The 20,059-nt window shown below is 47.0% G+C and overlaps 1 protein-coding gene across 1 annotated transcript in view; it reads left to right on the top strand.

Annotated features, from left to right (window-relative positions):
* Positions 1-20,059, top strand: part of ecrg4a (ECRG4 augurin precursor a) — a 40,787-nt gene that overhangs the window by 18,844 nt on the left and 1,884 nt on the right. The window contains exons 2-4 of the mRNA XM_038819193.1: positions 5,087-5,203; positions 8,301-8,348; positions 15,297-15,448. Coding sequence (XP_038675121.1) covers positions 5,134-5,203; positions 8,301-8,348; positions 15,297-15,448 — 270 coding nt within the window. The 5' untranslated portion in view covers positions 5,087-5,133. The remainder of the gene's footprint in view (positions 1-5,086; positions 5,204-8,300; positions 8,349-15,296; positions 15,449-20,059) is intronic.

Raw genomic sequence — 20,059 nt, 5'->3', positions numbered from 1 at the left:
AGATTCATATCGGAAACACGTGTCTGGTGAATTGATGGTTCCATCACCCTCACCACCGCCTTTAGAGCCTCCCACACAACTGCCTTTGACACCTCACCCGTGCAGTTGAAACCTACATATTCCTTAATTATCTTTTCAATTTTCTCACAGAACACTTGGTTCCCCAAAAGCTCCACATCCAGTTTCCACCCTGGCCTCTGCGCTACCCCCCTTCTCCAGCACCATATCCACCCAATGCGGAGCATAATCTGACACTGCAATTGCCGAATATTCCGACCCCTTAACCCCAGCCAACAAAGCCTTCCCCACCACGAAAAAGTCAATCCGCGAGTATACCTTATGGACTGCTGAGTAAAACGAGTACTCCTGTTCCCTTGGGTGCAGAAACCTCCAAAGGTCCACCCCTCCCATTTCCACCATTAGCCCAGCCAGCGCCTTCGACCCCCCCTGATGGGACCAGCGAGCGCGGCTGTGACCTGTCCAACCTTGGCTCCTGCACCAAGTTCCAGTCTCTCCCCCCCCCCCCCCCCCCACGATCAGTTTGTGTGTGTCCAAGTCGGGAATGGCCCCGAACACCTTCTTTGCAAATCCCACATCGTCCTAATTGGGACCATATACACTTAACAGCACCAATAATCTCCCCTCCAGCGCCCCTGTCACAATCACATATCTACCCCCCTGGTCTGCCACCACCTTCTCCATCTGGAAGCGTACCCTTTTGCCGACCAAGGGCTACCCCTCGAGCCCTTCCGTCAAATCCAGAGTGAAACACCTGACTAACCCAGCCCTTTTTAAGTCTCACCTGGTCCTTCACCCTCAAGTGAGTCTGCAGCATTGCCACATCGGCTTTCAATCTTTTAAGATTCGCAAGCACCCTTGACCTCTTGACCGGTCCTCCTAACCCTCTCACGTTCCACGTGACTATCCTAACTGAGGGGGGGGGGGGGGGGGGGGGGGGGAAGAGGGGGGGGGGGGGAGAGGGGGGGGGGGGGGGGGGGGGGAGAGAGGGGGGGGGAGAGAGGGGGGGGAGGAGGGGGGGAGGGGGGGGAGAGGGGGGGGAGAGGGGGGGAGACCCGTCCCTATCCATTATTAACATCAAACCCCTTCCCCCCCCCCCAAGAACCCCCCCTACATTTCCTCTTGAAAAAACATCTCCCAGTATCAATCACTTCCCCCCCACTTCGCTCACTTCATAGGCCCATCAAAACCTGCTAACCAGGCTCCAATGTCCGCAGTCCTCCTCTCACATCACCTCCGTTCACTAGCCGACTTTAGTTAGCTAGTGCGGGTGGCTCCCCCCGCCAAGAAATATTGTCCCCTCCCACCCAGTCCCAGAGCAAGAAAAAACAAAAAAAACAATCCAACCCATACAATTCACTAAAATAAAATATAACCGTAGCAACACAGAACACCAATCAACTCAACCATTAACTTGAACTCTATAACAATGTAGAGAGAAGTCAATTACAATACACATCAGTAAACAGAAAGCTTTAGCATTTATACATTTTCCAGCTGCTCAAACACAGTCCACAGTCTCTCTTCCAGCTCTGCTCCTCACGTCTGTCCCAAGCCTTCTGCCCTCACAAACACCTCAGCCGCCTCCGCTGTCTCGAAATAAAAGTCTTTGGCCTCATACGTTACCCTCAGCTTCGCCGGGTATACCATACCGAATCGCACTCCCTTTTTGTACAGTGCCACCTTCACTCGCCCGAACGCCACTTGTCTTTTTGCCAACTCCACCGTCAAGTCCCGGTAGATCCGAACTACCGCACCATCCCACCACACCTCGCGCTCTGCTTTGCCCTGCTTAACACCTTCTCCTTCATGCAATACTTATGGAAGCAGATAATTACTGCTCTTGGTGGCTCGTTCACTTTGGGCTTCGGCCTCAGTGACCGAAGTGCTCGGTCTAGCTCGTACTGGGAGGGGTTCTCACCCTCCCCCATCAGCTCCACCAACTTCTTAGCGAAGTATTCTGTTGGCCTTGGGCCCTCTGTCCCTTCGGGCAAGCCCACAATTCTCAAATTGTGACATCTCGAGCGGTTCTCCAAGTCCTCAAGTTTTGCTCGGAGTCCTCTGTTGATCTCCACCACCCTCCGCAGCTCATCACTCATCGAGGTGAGCTGGTTGCTGTGCTGTGTCACGGCCTCCTCCACTTCCTTTATCTTCTCGCCCTGCTCTCTCACCTCGGCCGATGTCTTTGCCACCGCCACCCTCACCGGGGCGATTGCCTCCTCCACCATTGGTTTCAATGCGGCCGCCGTCTCCTTTCTCAAGGCCTCCAAGTACCTCACAAACTGTTTTTCCAGCTCTACCGCCATCATCTTTTCCACCATAAGTAGTGCGGCCCCATCATGCAGTTCGGCATCCACCATCCTGTCAGCACTTTTGCTCGTTTTCTCATTCAGTGGCGAGCCCCCGTTTCCTCCCTTCTTCGATGCTGCTTTTTGCATCTTTAATGGCATATTGTTTTTCCTTTTTTTCTTTCCCCTTTTCCCCCCTTCACCCTCCTGCCCTTCTTCAATCTGTTTTTCCTTTTTTCAATTTTTCAAAGGGTGAGAGAGAAAAAACCTTTCACCAAACTTATTTAAAACTTCTTTCTCTTCTATTTTTCATCCCTCCAGACTTTCCCTGGGACTGGACTTCAACCTTCTTAGCACGCTCTAGGTGGGAGCCATCCGACGTGGGACATTTCTTCTACATCCCGCCCTGGCTTCGGGCCTGCCGCCTTGGCCCCCACTTGGCTCCTCCCCTGCTGCTCTGCCCTTCGAGCGCATGCTGGGCCCGATGCCTCGGCACCCGTCGCCCGACACCCGCGCGGGGTTCTTCGCCGGTTTTCAAACCGGCCCTGTTAGCTGCCCGTGACGGTCCCAAAGGCCGTCAATAGTTGGGGGGGGGGGGGCGATCGAAAAGTCGGGGAAACCCCCGAAAGCGCCGCAAATCGTGGCCACTGGCGGGAGCTCTACCCGATGCGCCATCCCGCTCTCAAGCGCCACCGGAAGTCCGCTGCATTCTACGTTAATCTCACTGATGAGATTTAAATGAATGTAAATGAGGCGTGATCAGTTTTTTCCTCTTCCTACCTGCTGGAGCAGGCCGGGAGAATGGAAAACTGTTTGCTGCTTGGCGAAAATGACCATTTTGGGGCTCTCCCCGCTGTCTCCCAACATAGCGGGATCGGCGCTGGGTGGAACACCGCCATGAGAAATGCCCCCCAAAATAAAGAAACCCATTTGCTTATCCCTATTTAAGAATCTTATTTCCTATTGGAGCAATAATTTAATGAAATATATCCCAAGGTTTCTGCTTCCACACCATTCCTAAATTTACCATATCCTAATTTCATAAGATAATAAGAATTTAGAGCAGGACATAGAACATAGAACATTACAGCGCAGTACAGGCCCTTCGGCCCACGATGTTGCGCCGACCTGTGAAACCCCTCTAAAGTCCCTCTACACTATTCCCTTATCGTCCATATGCCTATCCAATGACAATTTGAATGCGTTTAGTAAATGCAGGAGTATGCCATTAGCTCATATAACCTGCTCGGCCATTTGTTATGGCTGATCTTATTGTGGGCTTAACTCCACTTTTCTGTCATTGCCCCCCAACCCCCATAATTCTTGACTCGCTTGTCAATGTAAAATTCGTCTAACTCAGCACTGAATGTATTCCACGACCCTGCACCCTCTTCTGTACCCTCTTCTGCACCCTCCGGAAAAGAATTCCGGAGACCACGACCCTCTGAGAATAGGAAACATTCCCTCAGTAACTACCCATTCAAGTCCCCTCAGAATTGTATATACTTCAATAAGGTCACCTCTCGATCTTCTAAACTCCAATGAGTATTGGCCCAACCTGCTCAGTTTCCTCATAGGATAACCGCCCTCGTCCAGGAAATCGGCATACTGAACCTTTTCAAACTGCTTCCAATTCAAGTTTGAACCTATATTCACTGGCTTTACTTTCACAGATTACCTAAAAGTTGTGGTCCTAGGTAAACCATACCATTGTTGCCATGTCATTCACAGACCGTGCATCAATGGAAATGTGGTGCATTAAATTTTAATATTCTTGGTTTAGAGCGAACGCATTTATAGATCTATGCCAAACAAGTCAACAAAAATGTGTATGATATAAAAAATGGTTATAGAAAAATAGAAAATAGGAGCAGGAGGAGGCCATTTGGTCCTTCAAGCTGCTCCGCCCTTCAATATGATCATGGCTGATCATCCAACTTAATACTTGTTCCTACCTTTCCCTCCATATCCTTTGGTCCCCTTTACCCCAAGTGCTACATTTAACATTTCTCCAGTCCACCAGCCCACGTTTTCCAGCAGCGGGATTCTCCATTCCCACAGCGAGCCAAAGGGGTTTCCCATTGTGGCCACCCCATGCCGTCGGCTGTTGCTGACAGATCGATGGATCCCGCCGATGGAGAATTCCACTGAATGTGTTTTGGCCTCAACTACTTTCTGTGGTAACAAATTCCACAGGATCACCGCTCAACTGGTTGAAGAAATTTCTCCTCATCTCATGGTCCACCCTGTACCCTTAGACTGTGACCCCTGGTTCTGGACACCCCCACCATCAGGAGCATCTTTTTGCATCCCCCGTGTCCTGTTCGAATGTTGTAGGTTTCTATGAGATCCCCCTCATTCTTCTGAACTCCAGCGAATATAATCCTAACCGACTCAATCTCTCCTCATACGTCAGTCGCGTCATCCCAGGAATCAGTCTGGTAATCCCTTGCTGCACTCCCTCTAGAGCAAGAACATCCTTTCTCGGATAAGGAGATCAAAACTGCACACAATACTCCAGATGTGGGCTCACCAAGGCTCTGTATAATTGCAGCAAGACATCCCTGCTCCTGTGTTCAAATGTATTTATTTAACTGTATTTTGTTATATAGCATAGTTAAACCTGTTTTACTTAAAAGGTAGGATGTAGCAAAGTTTTCCTATTAGAATTGAAGGTTATACTAAGGTTTATCACCGATATTGTTTGAACTGTTCCTCAGCCTAAGGCTAACTGCATCAGTATTTGCTGTGTCACATTATTGTTCTCTTCTTCCCTCTAGACATCTGAGTCTTCACAATCATTCTGAGCAAACTCCCATCTGAAGCAATGTCTCTTCAACTATTTCGACTTTCTCTTGCAATTATTTGTGTACTTCTGGTGACTTTCACATTCCCAGGTAGGCAAAAGGATTTCAAGGAAATGTTCCCAGAAAGTTTCACAGTTAGCCACTTAGTTGAATATCTTGCTTTTTGTTTATCATAAAGAGGTTTTTCAAAAGTTTTTGAAATGTATTTGTGTGGCATGTCATATTGACAGAAACATACAAGGGAAAAGCTATCCATAAGTTTGAATTAATACAATAGATTATTTTCAATTAATTTTGAGGGCCATAGCATTGTTTGAACAATTCAGTGTTTAGTTCACTGGTATGTTATGTATTAAATATAATTAATGAATTTGTTTGCGATAACTCAATGCCCGTGAGGCCCAAATCCTCCAATTCAGCAATATTGGTTACACCTTACATCTGCAACACTTCCACTTGTCTTAGGTTGGGAGGTAAGGTGATGAACACCACACCGTTTGAACACATAATCATACAATACTTTTGCACATCTTGAATATAGGAAGTTACTCAGAAAATACTGCAGAGTTGAGTCAATTCAGTTAGCTGCACCAAATCCCCCAGGACCCCCAGAGCTCAGGTTGGAGGATGACACTGACTTTCCATTGCAGCTGTCTCCAACACCCTCCACCATCCCAGAGACACTCACCTCGGTTGGGCACTTTAGTGAAGAGGCTCCTGGGGCACTATCTGGTGCTCAACACACAGCTAATCCGGTACAGCAGGTAAGAACACCCGAGGGGGCGGACGGTCGGAGGGCAGGCCGACCCCATGGACTAGCTGCCGTCCCGATGGGTCTCGAACTTCTGGAACAGAGAGTCCCATCTATGGAAGGGGGCTTCTTTCGAGCCGGAAATGAACCAAGTCCCATCTATAGTGGAGATTCAGTGGCAGAGCCAGGGACTATGTGAGGGGTTGTCGACGAGCATCCAGCACCTGCAGTGCAGGTGGAGGAGTCCAACCGCATGCAGCACCAGGAGGTGGTGTTCACCATGCGTGCCATGCAGGCCAACACTGCACGGGTGGCATCCATGGTGGAGGCATTGGTGGGCGATGACTTTGGCTATGGATCAGCATGTCCAAGGCCTGGGACATTCTGTGCAGGCACTGGTCGAGGTCTAGGATAGGGTTGCCGCCTCACAGGTTACCATGTTCCTGAGCCACCTGGACATCGCAGCGGTGCTCCTGAGCGTGGCCCAGTCACAGCAGGCCATGGCTGGGAATATCGGCAGCATTGCCAGGAGCTGGCAAACTTGGCAAAGACACAGAGAGAGCTGGCCCAGTCCGAGAGGAAGATGGCGCAGTCACTGACTGATGTGATACAAATCCAGAGGTGGTGGTGCAGTCAATGGGTGATGTGGCGAAATCTCAGACGGCAGCAGTCCACTCACTGTGCTCCATGGCCATGAGCATGCAGACTCTGGTCGAGACCAGAGCGGGCCTCCAGGACTGGCAGCCCAGGTGGCAGGGGTGCCTCAGGGGATAGCTCCACTTGCATCCCCATCCCATGGAGTAGCCTGGGGACATCAGCACCCAGAGGGAGGAGGAGGTGATGGGGCATGTGTCGGTGACTCCTGCAGAGGACGTGCCGGAACACCGCACCACCTCAGACTCCCCCATCCACTCCCCTCCTGCCCCTGGTGCATCTGGTGGACAGCGGGCAGAATGGGGCAGCACCACGCCACCTGGGACACCTGAGCAGCAGCCTGGCCATCCAGGACCGGTCACCCCGGAAGCTGGCCACCAACAGGGACCCTTGTCGCAGGGCGGGAATCGCAGCAGGCCGCTTCCACTCCTGCTGTACTGCCTGGGGAACTACGTAGGCGTAGCGATAAGGCCCGTTCCCCCCCCCCCCCCAATGTCCGCCCATCCCACCACCCCCCGACCAATCCACCCTTCACACCCATCAGATCGAGCACCAGGCTACATGGTGGCCCCGGTTGGCGCTGCGGGTTCTGCCCCCACATGTTCCTCCCCCCACCATCTCAGCACCCCTGGCCCCGTCGGTGGCCGACACCATGGGGGCCTCTGCCCTGTGCCAGGGGTACTATCGGCTGGCACTCCCCTCACCAGGTGTTTGCACTGCGGCCCCCCGTAGGGGCTTCTGTGGGTGTTGCACTGGCTGGGCCACCGGCGAGTGGCGGCCGGGTTGGTTGGGGGCTGGGGGTCACAGGCATGTGGGGATGGGGCTGGGGGTGGTGGTGACAGGGTGGGGGGTGGTCAGTGCAGGGAGATGCCGCTGTAATGATGGTCCCTAGCCGGGTGCCACCCAGTTCTGTGTGGGGTCACCCCAGCCAGCCGGGCCCGTATCTGGCCCTGCAGCACACAGTCGCTCCTCTCCATGTCCTGCCTCCTCTCTCACCCTCAGCAGCCACAACATCGGTTTCACTATTTTTAAAAGCACAAGTGAACTGCGCCGCTGGGAACTCGGCCCATTGATGGAGGAGAATCATGGAGACCCTGGAGAATAGCTGGTCGAATCCACTAATGAATGCAAACGGTGTTTATTGCACGTGAGGTCCGCATTGACGCTGCTGTAGAGGTGTTGGAGAATCACGATTTGCCGTTACATTGACACCCGCCGCAATCTTGCCATTGGAACCTCTTCTCTGCCCAATCAGGTTTTGCGATTATGCCGTCGGTAAACGGAGAATCCCGCCCAACAAGTTTGTGGATTTGCCCTTCAGTTTTTATGTTTTCCCCTCTAATCTGAAGCTAAAAGCTTGTGATAATTTTTCATGTGAGGCTCTAGTCTGTCAGTCTTTACTGGGTTGAGTTGCTGTAAAAAGATTTGCTCAATTTGTGGGAGCCTCAGAAACAGGATCAGAAATAGAACCATCTGTAATACTAGTGTTTGCCTTGTACTGGTGCACTGCTATAAGTAAACGGAGAGAGACAGTTTACCAAGGTAGTGCATATTGATGAGTTTGAAACAACTGTTTACCATACTTTGATGAGAACGAGTATTATACTCAGCTGTCAAAGCTGGAGGCTTTTTTCCTGTTGCAGACACTAGATTGTGTGTAAACATGTATGTGCCTTAACTGACTTTAGTTCAATAATGAATCATCAGCCCCATTGATACTTGTAGACTTCATTCTATTATTTTCTCTATTCAAAAGGATCTTAAATTGATTTCCTTTTTCAGATGGGTCAAGCGGAAACAAATTGCGTAAGATGATCGAGAAACGAAATGGTAGGGAAAATCATCTTGGTGTTTTTCTTGTGCATGATTTATATAGGACAAAGAGCAAACTATTTTGAAGATGGAACTATTGAAATCCTTGTGGAGGAACTGAGAGATTGAATGTTCTGATGCAATGCCCATTAGGACAGGTGATAGTCTTATTCCTGAACTAAGCCACATCATCATGGCCTGGGCTTGGGGCTTGGATTTTGGTCTGCAATACATCTATGTTTGATTAGTCACCAACTGGTGGGTAGGAAATTGGGAGCTGCTGTGCAATGAATAGATCTGCAGATCTTCAGGAGGTAAGCTTTGTGATGCACAGTTTTGGAAATAGGCAAGCTTCTTTTTTTAAAAACCTGATAACCTAGAGCAGCAACTTTCCATATCATTTGGCCAAAGATGACATGGAACTTGAGGAATTGAGTAAGAAGGGGGAAATAACTTGTAATCAGAATGCCATATTGAACACAATACAACCCTTCTCCATGGATTATTCATTTTATTCGTCTTACATAAGTCAATGATCGCATTATTGTCCTGACTTTCAATGTAAATATAAAAATCTGTTATCCAAAATTCTAGTGCTTGTACAGCCAAAGGGATGTGCTATTTGCAACTGGCAAAGTACTGACAGTATGCAACCAGCCGTGTTTGCAGAACACAAAACATTATATTCAATGTTTAATGTGATTCCACGATCGGACATTTACTAAACAATTCTTATTATACAATTTAAGATTATCAATTGGGCTCTCTGTGTGGTTCCTATATCCATACACCGGCCCTATCCTTTACAAACAGAAAGAACATTTCACCTTTTTCAATAAAACTAAAGTGTGGGGGACAACTATTCCCTTCTTCATTTCCCATGGTAATGCCTTGACCAATCATAGTCGATCTTGGCTGGTTTGAATTTGGAACAAAAGGTTGGTAGTTAACTATTCTTTGGTGCATTCTCCATGGCAATGCCTCTACCAATCGGAGCCCACTTGCCAGCCAATCAGCACACTATTCTCATGCAGTATAAATTGTTATTCCTTTTGAGACTTGGGGCGTGATTCTCCGCACCCACGAAAAATTGCGAGGCTGGCGTCAAAAACGGGCGGGTTTGCCGCCAGCCACAGCCCCCCCCGACCGGGAACCGATTCTGCTCCCCGGTCGGGGCTAGTATCCCGCGGCCGTGAACTCCGGCATCGCGGGCTTAACGAATTTTGTTAAGCCCGCTAGCCAGAGTTAGCGACGGCTGACGCGTCAGATGACGTCAACCGCGCATGCGCGGATTGGACGACTCCAACCCGCGTATGCGCGGATGACGTCATCACGCATATGCGTGAAATCCGCGCATGCGCGGGCCGGTATGCCCCTCAGCCGCCCCGCGAATGGATACAGCGGGGCGGTGGAAGGAGAAAGAGTGCGCGGGGTAAGTACCCGCTGCCCGCGATCGGTGGGCACCGATCGCGGGCCCATGGCACCCTTGGCACGGCCGTGGTACTGCCGTGCCAATCGGTGCCATGGTTCCCCAGATCGGGACTTTACGGCCGTTTTTACGAACGGTCAGACCAGGTGTGATTTATGTTCATAAAAACGGTCATAAAGGCCTTGGAAATCGGCCCATCGGCCAGGGGTGAATCGCTGCTCGCCGTAAAAAAACGGCGAGCAGCGATTCGTGTCGGGAGGCGGGCGGGGGGGGGGAGGGGGGGAGAATAGCGGGAGGGCGTCGGATCAGCGTGGCCATAAAAATTTACGCCACCCGCTATTCTCCGCCCCGTCGTGAGTGCGGAGAATTCCGCCCTTGGTATTCCTGTGTGTGTCTTGAAGAGTGAGAGACATGAAACTGAGGCAGCATGGCCCTTTACTCAGCAATACTTTCAAACAACTAATTACAATATAGTAATAATGGTCACATAGTTATTATGGATAACTGAGCCTGTCATTTGCTTCATCACAATATAAATGTTAGAGTGCAGCACAATTTTTTAAAAAATCTTCTGATTCTCCTACTACTATATGTTCAGAATGCTAATATTGGAAAGGTATCATCAGAAAAGGCCATGTGATGTTGCTGAATTATTTGTAACTCAGTCAACAATGTGGCCCAAACTTTAGCCTGAAGAAACCAATATCCTGAGTTACTAATGTATTGTACATCTTCTGCAATATCCGCTAACTATGTAACTAATACCATGCCGCTATATTAGCGCTCAATTCGATTGGGATGCTTTTTTCTTTCCTATGGCTGATGAAGTCTTCGTTTATACAGGGATATTGTCCAAAGTACTCAATAGGCTGCATTTTGGGGTATGTGATGAATGAAGTTGCTCATAGAGGTTTTAAGTTCTTTTGTACTGGACCAACTTAACCAACTTTCAAAAAAAGTGCAACATCTTCTGCTGGTCATCTGAAGGAATTAAACTCTGGCAGAGCAGTGCTGGAGAGGTATTTTGGCAGTAATTAACACTTATCACGCTATTAAAAACATACTTGCCCTGAAATGGACAACCCTTAACCTTTCTGGGACTTTAGTGTTCATGTATCGGCTAAGTACAACTTCATGTCATTCAATGTATTTCAATGGTACATCCATCAGCAAGTTATTGGTACAGCTTTTAAGTAGAACAACATTTATTGAACTAGTACATAACATTTTCATAAGTAAAGAAGTAATCTTCAGCGAAAAGGAACATAGGAACTAGGAGCAGGAATAGGCCATTCAATCCTTTGAATATGCTCGTCATTCAACTGGCTAATCATCTAGGCAGCGCGGTAGCACAGTGGCTGGCACTGTGGCTTCACAGCGCCAGGGTCCCAGGTTCGATTCCCTGCTGGGTCGCTGTCTGTGCGGAGTCTGCACGCTCTCCCCGTGTCTGCGTGGGTTTCCTTCGGGTGCTCCGGTTTCCTCCCACAGTCCAAAGACGTGCAGGTTAGGTGGATTGGACATGCTAAATTGCCCTTAATGTCCAAAAAGATTAGGAGAGGTTATTGAGTTACGGGGGTAGATTGGAAGTGAGTGCTTAAAGTGGGTTGGTGCAGACCCGATGGGCTGAATGGCCTCCTTCTGCACTCTATGTTCTATGGAGTCTACCTCATTGCTATTTCCCACATTATCTCCATGTATCTTGATGTTTTAATATCTAGAAATTATTCAATCTCTAATTTGAGCTTACTGTGGTAGAGAATTCCAAATATTCACCACCCTCTGAGTGAGGAACATTCTCATCAACTCAGTCACAGAATCACAGAATAATACAGTGCAGAAGAGGCCCTTCAGCCCATCAAGGCTACACTGACACATGAAAAACATCTGACCTGTCTACCTAATCCCATTTGCCAGAACTTGGCCCATAGCCTTGAAAACTATGACGTGCCAAGTGCTCATCCAGGTACGTTTTAAAAGATGTGAAGCAACCCTCCTCTACCACTCTCCCAGGCAATGCATTCCAGGCTATCATCATCCTCTGGGTAAAGAAGGTTTTCCTCAAGTCCCCCTTAAACTTCCTGCCCCTCACGTTGAATTGTGCCTCCTCGTAACTGACCTTTCAACTAAGGGGAACAGCTGTTCCCTGTTCCATGCTCCTCAAAATCTTGTACAACACCTCGATCAGGTCGCCCCTCAGTCATCTCTGTTCCAGCGAAAGCAACCCAAGCCTATCGAACCTCTCTTCATAATTTAAACATCCCCAATGGCTTGCCCCTTATTCTGAGGACTGTGTCCTTGGTGTTATGTCCCTCAGCCAGAGGAAACATCCTTCCTGTACCTACTATTCTTAGCCCTTTAAGACTTTTGTAAGTTTCAATGAGATCATCCATTCTTCTAAATTCTACAGAATAAAGGCCCAGTCTCCTCAATCTCTCTTTATAACTCTCCTGCAATCCCAGGGATTAGTCTGGTGAACCTTTCCTTCACCCTCTCTGTGGCAAGTATATACTTCCTTAGGTAAGGAGAAAACTGTACACAATACTTCAGGCACAGTCTCACCAAATCTCTACACAATTGCAGCAAGGATCTTTACTCCTGTACTCAAATCATTTTGTGATAAAGGCCAACATTGCATTTGTCTTCCTAATTGCTTGCTTCACCTGCAGATTAGCTTTCAGTGATTTATGAACAATGACACTCGGGTGTCTTTGGACATCACCACTTCCCAATCTCCCCCCATTTAAAAAATACTCTACATTTCTATGTTTCCCACCCAAGACATAACTTCACACATTTCCACATTATATTCCATCTACAATGTTCTTGCCCACTTAGCCTGTCTAAATCCCCATGAAGTCTCCTTGTAATCTCTTCACAGTGCACATTTCCATGTAGTTTTGTGTCATTAGTCAACTTGAAAATATTATATTTAGTCCCCATGTCCAAATCATTTATATGGAGTATGAATAGCTGGAGCCCAAGCACTGATCCTTGTGGTATCTCACTAGCCACAGCCTGCCAACCTGAGAATGACCTGTTTATTTATTCTGTCAGTTCAGCAATTCTCAATCCATGCCAGAATATTGCCCCAATTTAATACCCTTTAATTTTATTTATTAACCTCCTGTGTGGGACCTTTTCGAAAACCTTCTGAAAATCCAAATACATCACATCCACTGGTCCCCCCCTTTATTTATATTGTAAATGCATCCTCCAAAAAGCACCAAGTCTGCCAAAAGTGATTTCCCATCAATAAATCTGCTGATTCTGTCCAATCCTACCATTATTTCTAAGTGTCCAGTTTTCACATTATTTATGATAGATTCTAACATTTTCCCTACTACTGATATCTAAACTAACAGGTCTGTAGTTTCCCATTTTCTCGTTACTTCCCATCTTAAAAAACTTGCTACCTTCCAATCTGCAGGAAACATTCCAGAATCTGTAGACTTTTGGAAGATGACCACTGCTTCATCCATTATCTCTACAATGACCTCTTTCAACACTTTGGGATGTTGATCATCAGATCGAAGAAATATACCAACTCTCAGTCCCATTAAATTCTCCAATACTAATTTGTTTACTAATACTAATTTCTTTCAGTTCCTCGTTTTCACCAATCCCTTAGTTCTCTAATATTTCTTTATATCTCCCTCTGTGTAGACTGATTATTTGTTTAGGTTCTCTGCCATTTCCTTATTCTCCATTATAAATTCTCCTGTCTCTAATGAGCCCACATTTATCTTTACTAATCTTTTCCTTTTTCACACCTATAGAAGTGTTAACAGTCTGTTTTTATGTTTTTCGGTAGTTTACTTTCATATTCTAGTTTCTCTTTCTGATCAGTTTCTTGGACTTCCTGAGCTGAATTCTAAAATGCTCCTGATCCACAGACTCTGGGCGAAATTCTCCGACCCCCACGACGGGTCGGAGAATAGCGGGAGGGCCTTCCCGACATTTTTCCCGCCCTCCCGCTATTCTCCCCCACCCCCCGCCCAACTCCCTACCCGAATCGCTGCCGCCGTTTTTTTACGGCCGGCAGCGATTCACAGCTGTTCGATGGGCCGAAGTCCCAGCCCTTTACGCCGTTTTTACGAACGGCAAACACACCTGGTCTAGCCGTTCGTAAAAACGGCGTCGCAAACTCGCTTTTTATAACCATGGCACCGATTGGCACGGCAGTACCACCGCCGTGCCAATGGTGCCATGGGCCCGCGATCGGTGGGCACCGATCGCGGGCAGCGGGCCCGATGCCCGCGCACTCTTTCTCCTTCCGCCGCCCCGCAGTATCCATTCTCGGGGCGGCTGAGGGGCAACCCGGCCCGCGCATGCGCGGGTTTCGCGCAAATACGCGATGACGTCATCCGCGCATGCGCGGGTTGGAGTCTTCCAATCCGCGCATACGCGGCTGACGTCATATGACGCGTCAGCCGGCCCTAACTCCGGCAAGCGGGCTTAACGATATTCGTTAAGCCCGTCATGCCGGAGCCTACGGCGTCGGGCTGCTAGCCCCGACCGGGGACCAGAATCGGTTCCCGGTCGGGAAGGGGCGCGCTGGCGTCAAACCCGCCCGGGTTTGACGCCAGCCTTACGATTTCTCCCGTTTTGGGAGAATCTCGCCCTTATTACCTTTTTGGAACCTTTATGTAAGCCTCTTCCTTTGATCTAAGATAATTGGTTGGATCACTTTTCCTGTGAATGTATATTTGTTGTAAACCATGTATTAATTCTTGAAATGCTAGCCATTACCTGTATACCATTCTATGTTTGAATGTTGTTTTGTAATACACCACTGCCCATTTCCCTCTCAGACATTTGTAGTTTCCTTTGTTTAGAATTTAGACCCAAGTTTTGGATTGAACTACTTCACTTGAAAATTAATGTAAAATTCTATCATATTTCCTTAAAGGCTCCTTTATAATTAGAATATTTATTAATCCTTTCCCATTATACAATACTAGATCTCAAGTAGCCAATTCTCTAGTTTGTAAGTATCTCGTATACATTGCTGAAATTTGTCCTCCGCAACATTAGTGCTAATTAGGTTTACACAGACTACATGTATATCGAACGCCATTGTTACATGCCCCTCCAATTTCCTGATTTATACCACTTCCTGTATCATCACTACTGTTTGGCGGTCTATCAACAACTCTAACCAATCTTTGCTGTCCCTTGCTGCTTCTTAGCTCCACCCAAACTATTTCTCACCTTGATCCCAAACCCTCTCTCAATAATGTACTGATCTCAGTGTTTATTAACAACGCTACCCCACTTCCTTTTCTTCTACCCTTCCTAAATGTCACATGCCCGTGAATATTCAGTTCCCAGGCTTGGTTACCCTGCAGTCATGTGACTGTAATGGCAATTATGTCAAATCTGCTTATTTGTATTTGTCCCATCAATTCATCTATCTTGTTGCAAATTCTGCGTTCCTTCAGATAAGAGTGGCAACTGTACTGGATTCGAAACATCTATGTAAGTTCAAGTTCTTATTTGGATGGCTCAATTTTTAAAACTGTTTTTACATCTTTTAGCTGATGAAAAATTGGCTGCTTCAGTTCCTGAGTCCAAGGCAAAAGCGTTTTTGAACAGTTTGAAGCGTTCAAAACGGTACCTGTGGGACAGGTCTCGTGCTGATGTTCAGCAGTGGTATCAGCAGTTTATGAGCATGGGATATTCTGAAGCTGTGAGTATGCTGCACAATTGTTTGCAAAACATAATTTGTTACCAGTGGTGGCGAACTGCCTTCTTGTACTGCTGCAGTCCATGTGGTGTAGGTGCATCCACAATGCTATTAGGAAGGAAGTTCCAGAATTTTGACCCAGTGACAGTGAAAGAACGATGATACAATTCAAAGTCAGTTTGGTGAGTGATTTGGAGAGGAACTTGAAGGTGGTTTGGTTCCCAAGTATCTGCTGCACTTGTCCTTCTAGGTGTAGTAGTCATGGGTTTGGAAGGTGGTGTCAAAAGGGCCTTGGCAAGATGCTGCAGTATATCTTGGAGATGGTATACACTGCTGACTCTGTGATTTAAGCGAGATACTTAAGAAGTTTTACATAATCTCCACCGTGCAGAAGAAGGCCAATTGAGTCTGCACAGACCCTCCAAAAGAGCATCCTACCTAGGCCTACTCCCCCATCCTATCCCTGTAATCCTGTAACCTTACCTAACCTGCACATCTTTGGACACTAAGGGGCAATTTTTAATTTAAAAAAAAAAATCTTTATTGTCACAAGTAGGCTTACATTGCAATGAGGTTACTGTGAAAAGCCCCTAGTCGCCACATTCTGGCACCTGTTCGGGTACACAGAGGGAGAATTCAGAATGTCCAAATTACCTAACAGCACGCTTTTGGGACTAGAAGAAATCGGAGCACCCGGAGGAAACCCACGCAGACACGGGGAGAACGTGCAGACTCCGCACAGACAGTGATCCAGCCAGGAATCATCCTGGACCCTGGTGCTGTGAAGCCACAGTGCTACCACTGCGCTACAGTGCTGCCCCTTTTAGCATGGTCAATTGACTAACCTGCACATCTTTGGACTGTGGAAGGAAACCCACTTGAGGGGCAATTTAGCTTGGCCAATCCACCCAAAGGAAACATGTAGTCGTGGGGAGAATGTGAAACTCCACAGACGGTCACACAAGGCCGGATTTGAACCCTGGCAAAATGGGGCAGCACTGCTAACCACTGTGCCACCATGCTTCCCAATCCTTAAAGTAGAAAGGCACCTGGTTCAGATGGGATCCATCCTAAATTACTGACGGAATAAGAGTGAAAATTGCAGAGGCTCTGACTGATTTCTTCCAATGCTCTTTAAATATATACAAAAAGACGGAAGAAGATAGCAAATGCATATACTTCAATTCAGAGAAGGGGAGAGGGAAAAACTAACAATTCCAGATCGGTCAACCTAATGTTGGTGGTGGGAAACTTTCAGACACAACAATTCAAGAACCTATTAATTGACAATTGAAAAGTATTAGCCAAATCATTGAAAGTCTTCAAATTTGTTCAAGGAGATCTGTGTGTGACTAACTGCCTTTTGATTAGTTAATTGGGCAGAATCTTGCACCCTCCACTTTGGGGAGTTTGGTGGCAAGGTCATTTAGTCAGGTGAGAATGTTGTGGGTAGGGAATCCACCACCTTCTTACCTCCACTCCAATTAAGTCCATGGAGGTGGGAGTGGGGAGGCCCATAAACGGTCTGTGCCCCACCACCAATTGAGACATTTAAGTGGCTAATTAATGCCCCATCCTGCTGCCGCTATTAACCGAATGGCGGGTGTGGGGCTGCAGAGAGCATGACAAGCCAACACAGTGGGGTCCAAGGGCTGTCCCTCATTCAAAGACACTCAGCGAGAGTACCTGATAATGCCAGAATTCTATGTTTTTCTAACCTAAATGTGTTACTCCTAATCATAGAATTTACAGTGCAGAAGTGCATTCAGCCCATCGAGTCTGCACTGGCCCTTGGAAAGGGAACCCTACCTAAGCCCACTCCTCCACCCTATCCCCGTAACCCAGTAACTCTATCTACCCTTTTTGGACACTAAGGGCAATTTATCATGGCCAATCCACTTGACCTGCACATCTTTGGACTGTGGGAGGAAACCGGAGCACCCTGAGGAAACCCACGCAGACAAGCGGAGAACGTGTAGACTCCGTGTCATAATATACACCAATATATCATGGTGCAGACACACACTGATGGACACACACAGGGACCAATCAACATGTACAAACACCGCAGCCAATCACCAGTTAGAATACACACACTATAAAGGCAGAGGGCACCACGGTTCCTGCTCATTCTGGGTGCTGCCTCTGAGTGTAACAGGAACTCATCCAGCCCAGCACAGACTCACACCACGTGCTGAGAGAATCAACTGGTTCGGACAAGGCTTAAGTCTCTAGTTTAAGTTAGCATCATTTAGACCCACAGTCATCGTGTGTTAGTTAGTTAGAAGTAGTTAATAAAATTGAGTTGAACCTTCATCAGTGTTGGAAGTGTCTGTTCATCTCTCAAGCCTACACTAGCCAACACTTCACTCTGCACAGACAGTGACTCAAGCCGAGAATGGGACCTGGGACCCTGGTGCTGTGAAGCAATTGTGCTACCGTGCCACTCCTAATGATAATGTTTCATTTATTGTGTAAGACTAATATGTGACACCACAGCGGTTGCCTCTCAGTGTATTTAAATGAGAAATTTTTATCCCTGCTAAAGAGCAAAGCACAATGATATCACTCAGCACAGGGGTATAATGCAGCAAGAAAGATATCCATCAAAAATTACAATTTTGAAACTTTCCAATCAGCTCAACTAAGGAGACAACTAGTAAATGTCAAGATCTGTGTTTTTGCTGTCACCTGGCTCTGTGTATGTGTGTGTGCATCTGTGAGTGTGTGTCTATTTATATCTGTATGGTGGAGGGTGTATAGTAATAAATAATAACTAACTTATATTATGCAAAGCAACCATAAAAGCCATTTACCACCTCTAGGTCAAAATTGGAGTCAGACTTTTAAAATGTGGAGCAAAAATGGAATGATAGGCAGTTCTACATTTGGATATACACTTTTGATAGCAGAATTAACAGCTGGGAGAAGATGTCAGACATTTGGTAGCTCGCCACTGAATGGACCTGCCAAGGTTTATTGACTTGTACCAATTTAAGTTTCAGTTCCCAACAAAAGTGCTGATTCCTCTCCAATTGCTTTTATACAGTATAAACCTACCTAAACACTTTTTCTTCATAACTTAATTGAATGTCACATGGGATTTGCAAGGAATGGGCATCATCATGGTAAGAACATTTTGGGCCTAGGGTCCCAGGTAGGGTGCTCTTTCAGAGGGTCGAATGGCCTCCTTCTGTACTGTAGAGATACTTATACCTTATGGATTCTATGGATTCCCTGCTGTTTAAAAGTCCTTGAATGTTCTTTTTTCCCCTACTAATTAGAATTTATCCTCAAAGCATGGTTATCTGCAGGCTGTCTAGAAATGCTTTAGTGTCCTTCTATTGTCAGGAGACAATGGGAACATCTATTTTTAAAGTTGACTTGAGCTGCATAAAATGTTCTGCCCAAATGTAGGTTAATGGCTGCTGGGCATTCAGCGAGCTACTTTTGAATGAGTGTCCTATTATCGGTATGATATAAATAACCTGCAGCATCGGGAAATAAAACTTGTATTTATATAACATTTTTAACGTGGGAAAACATCCCAGCCTGCTTCGCACAAGCTTGTTCAGACAAAAATGGCACCAAGCCAGAGAAGGAGATATTTAAAGAGAGAGATTTTAAAGAGAATCTTGAAGGAGAGAGAGGTGGAGAGGCAGATGGCTTGAGGGCATCACAGAACTTAAGATCTAGATAACTAAGGCATGGGGAAAATACAGTGAGGGAAGGGCAAGGTAACAGAGTTAGAGGAATGCAGAAGTCCCAGAGACTTTCATAGATGGAGAAGGAAAACCAAGGTGGCGAAGACAGGGCAATGAAGGGACTTGAACAAAAGGACGAGAATTTTGCATTGGAGGTGGAGGGAGAACCAGGAGCTATAGGTCCATAATAGGTGAGTACGACGTGAGCAGATAAGGCAGCAACAGGCGCCTCATTCGACTCTCCTGAGCTGATGATTAAGGAAGCTGTGTGATGCCTCATTCTCACATTTCTATCCTGGCTCTGCCACAATGTTCCAGTGAAACCCAACGCAAGCTTAAGAAGCAGCACCTCATCTTCTGATTACGTACTTTACAAACTTCTGGACTCAATATTGAGTTCATAAACTTCAGAATATGAATTCTACCCCACATTTTAATCCCTTTTGTTCGTCCTTTATTCTGTCACTAACACTCACTTTGGAAACATGCTTTGTTTCTTTACTACAACTATTACCACTCATTGCCTTCTGTTCATGAAATTTTCAATTTTTTGCTCTCCCGCTTCCTAATCTATCCCTGACATTCCTGCCACCACCGCCCCCCCCCCCCCCCCCACTTTTTCAAAAGTATAAAATCTATCACATTTTTACTTCTCTTCAGTTCCAAAAAAGTCATGTGTACTCAACATGTTGACTCAGTTCCTCTCTCCACGGATGCTGCTAGACCTGCCGAGGTTTTGCAGCATTTTCTGTCTTTATTTAAGATTTAGGGCAGCACAGTGGTTAGCACTGTTGCCTCACAGCTCCAGGGTTCCTGGTTCGATTCCCGGCTTGGGTCACTTTCTGAGTGGAGTCTGCACATTCTCCCTGTGTCTGTGTGGATTTCCTCCGGGTGCTCCGGTTTCCTCCCA

This window comes from Scyliorhinus canicula, chromosome 14, assembly GCF_902713615.1.
Source record: "Scyliorhinus canicula chromosome 14, sScyCan1.1, whole genome shotgun sequence".
Taxonomy (NCBI): Eukaryota; Metazoa; Chordata; class Chondrichthyes; order Carcharhiniformes; family Scyliorhinidae; genus Scyliorhinus; species Scyliorhinus canicula.
Note: the sequence above shows the minus strand (reverse complement) of the source record. Positions and strands in the feature narration are given on the sequence as shown.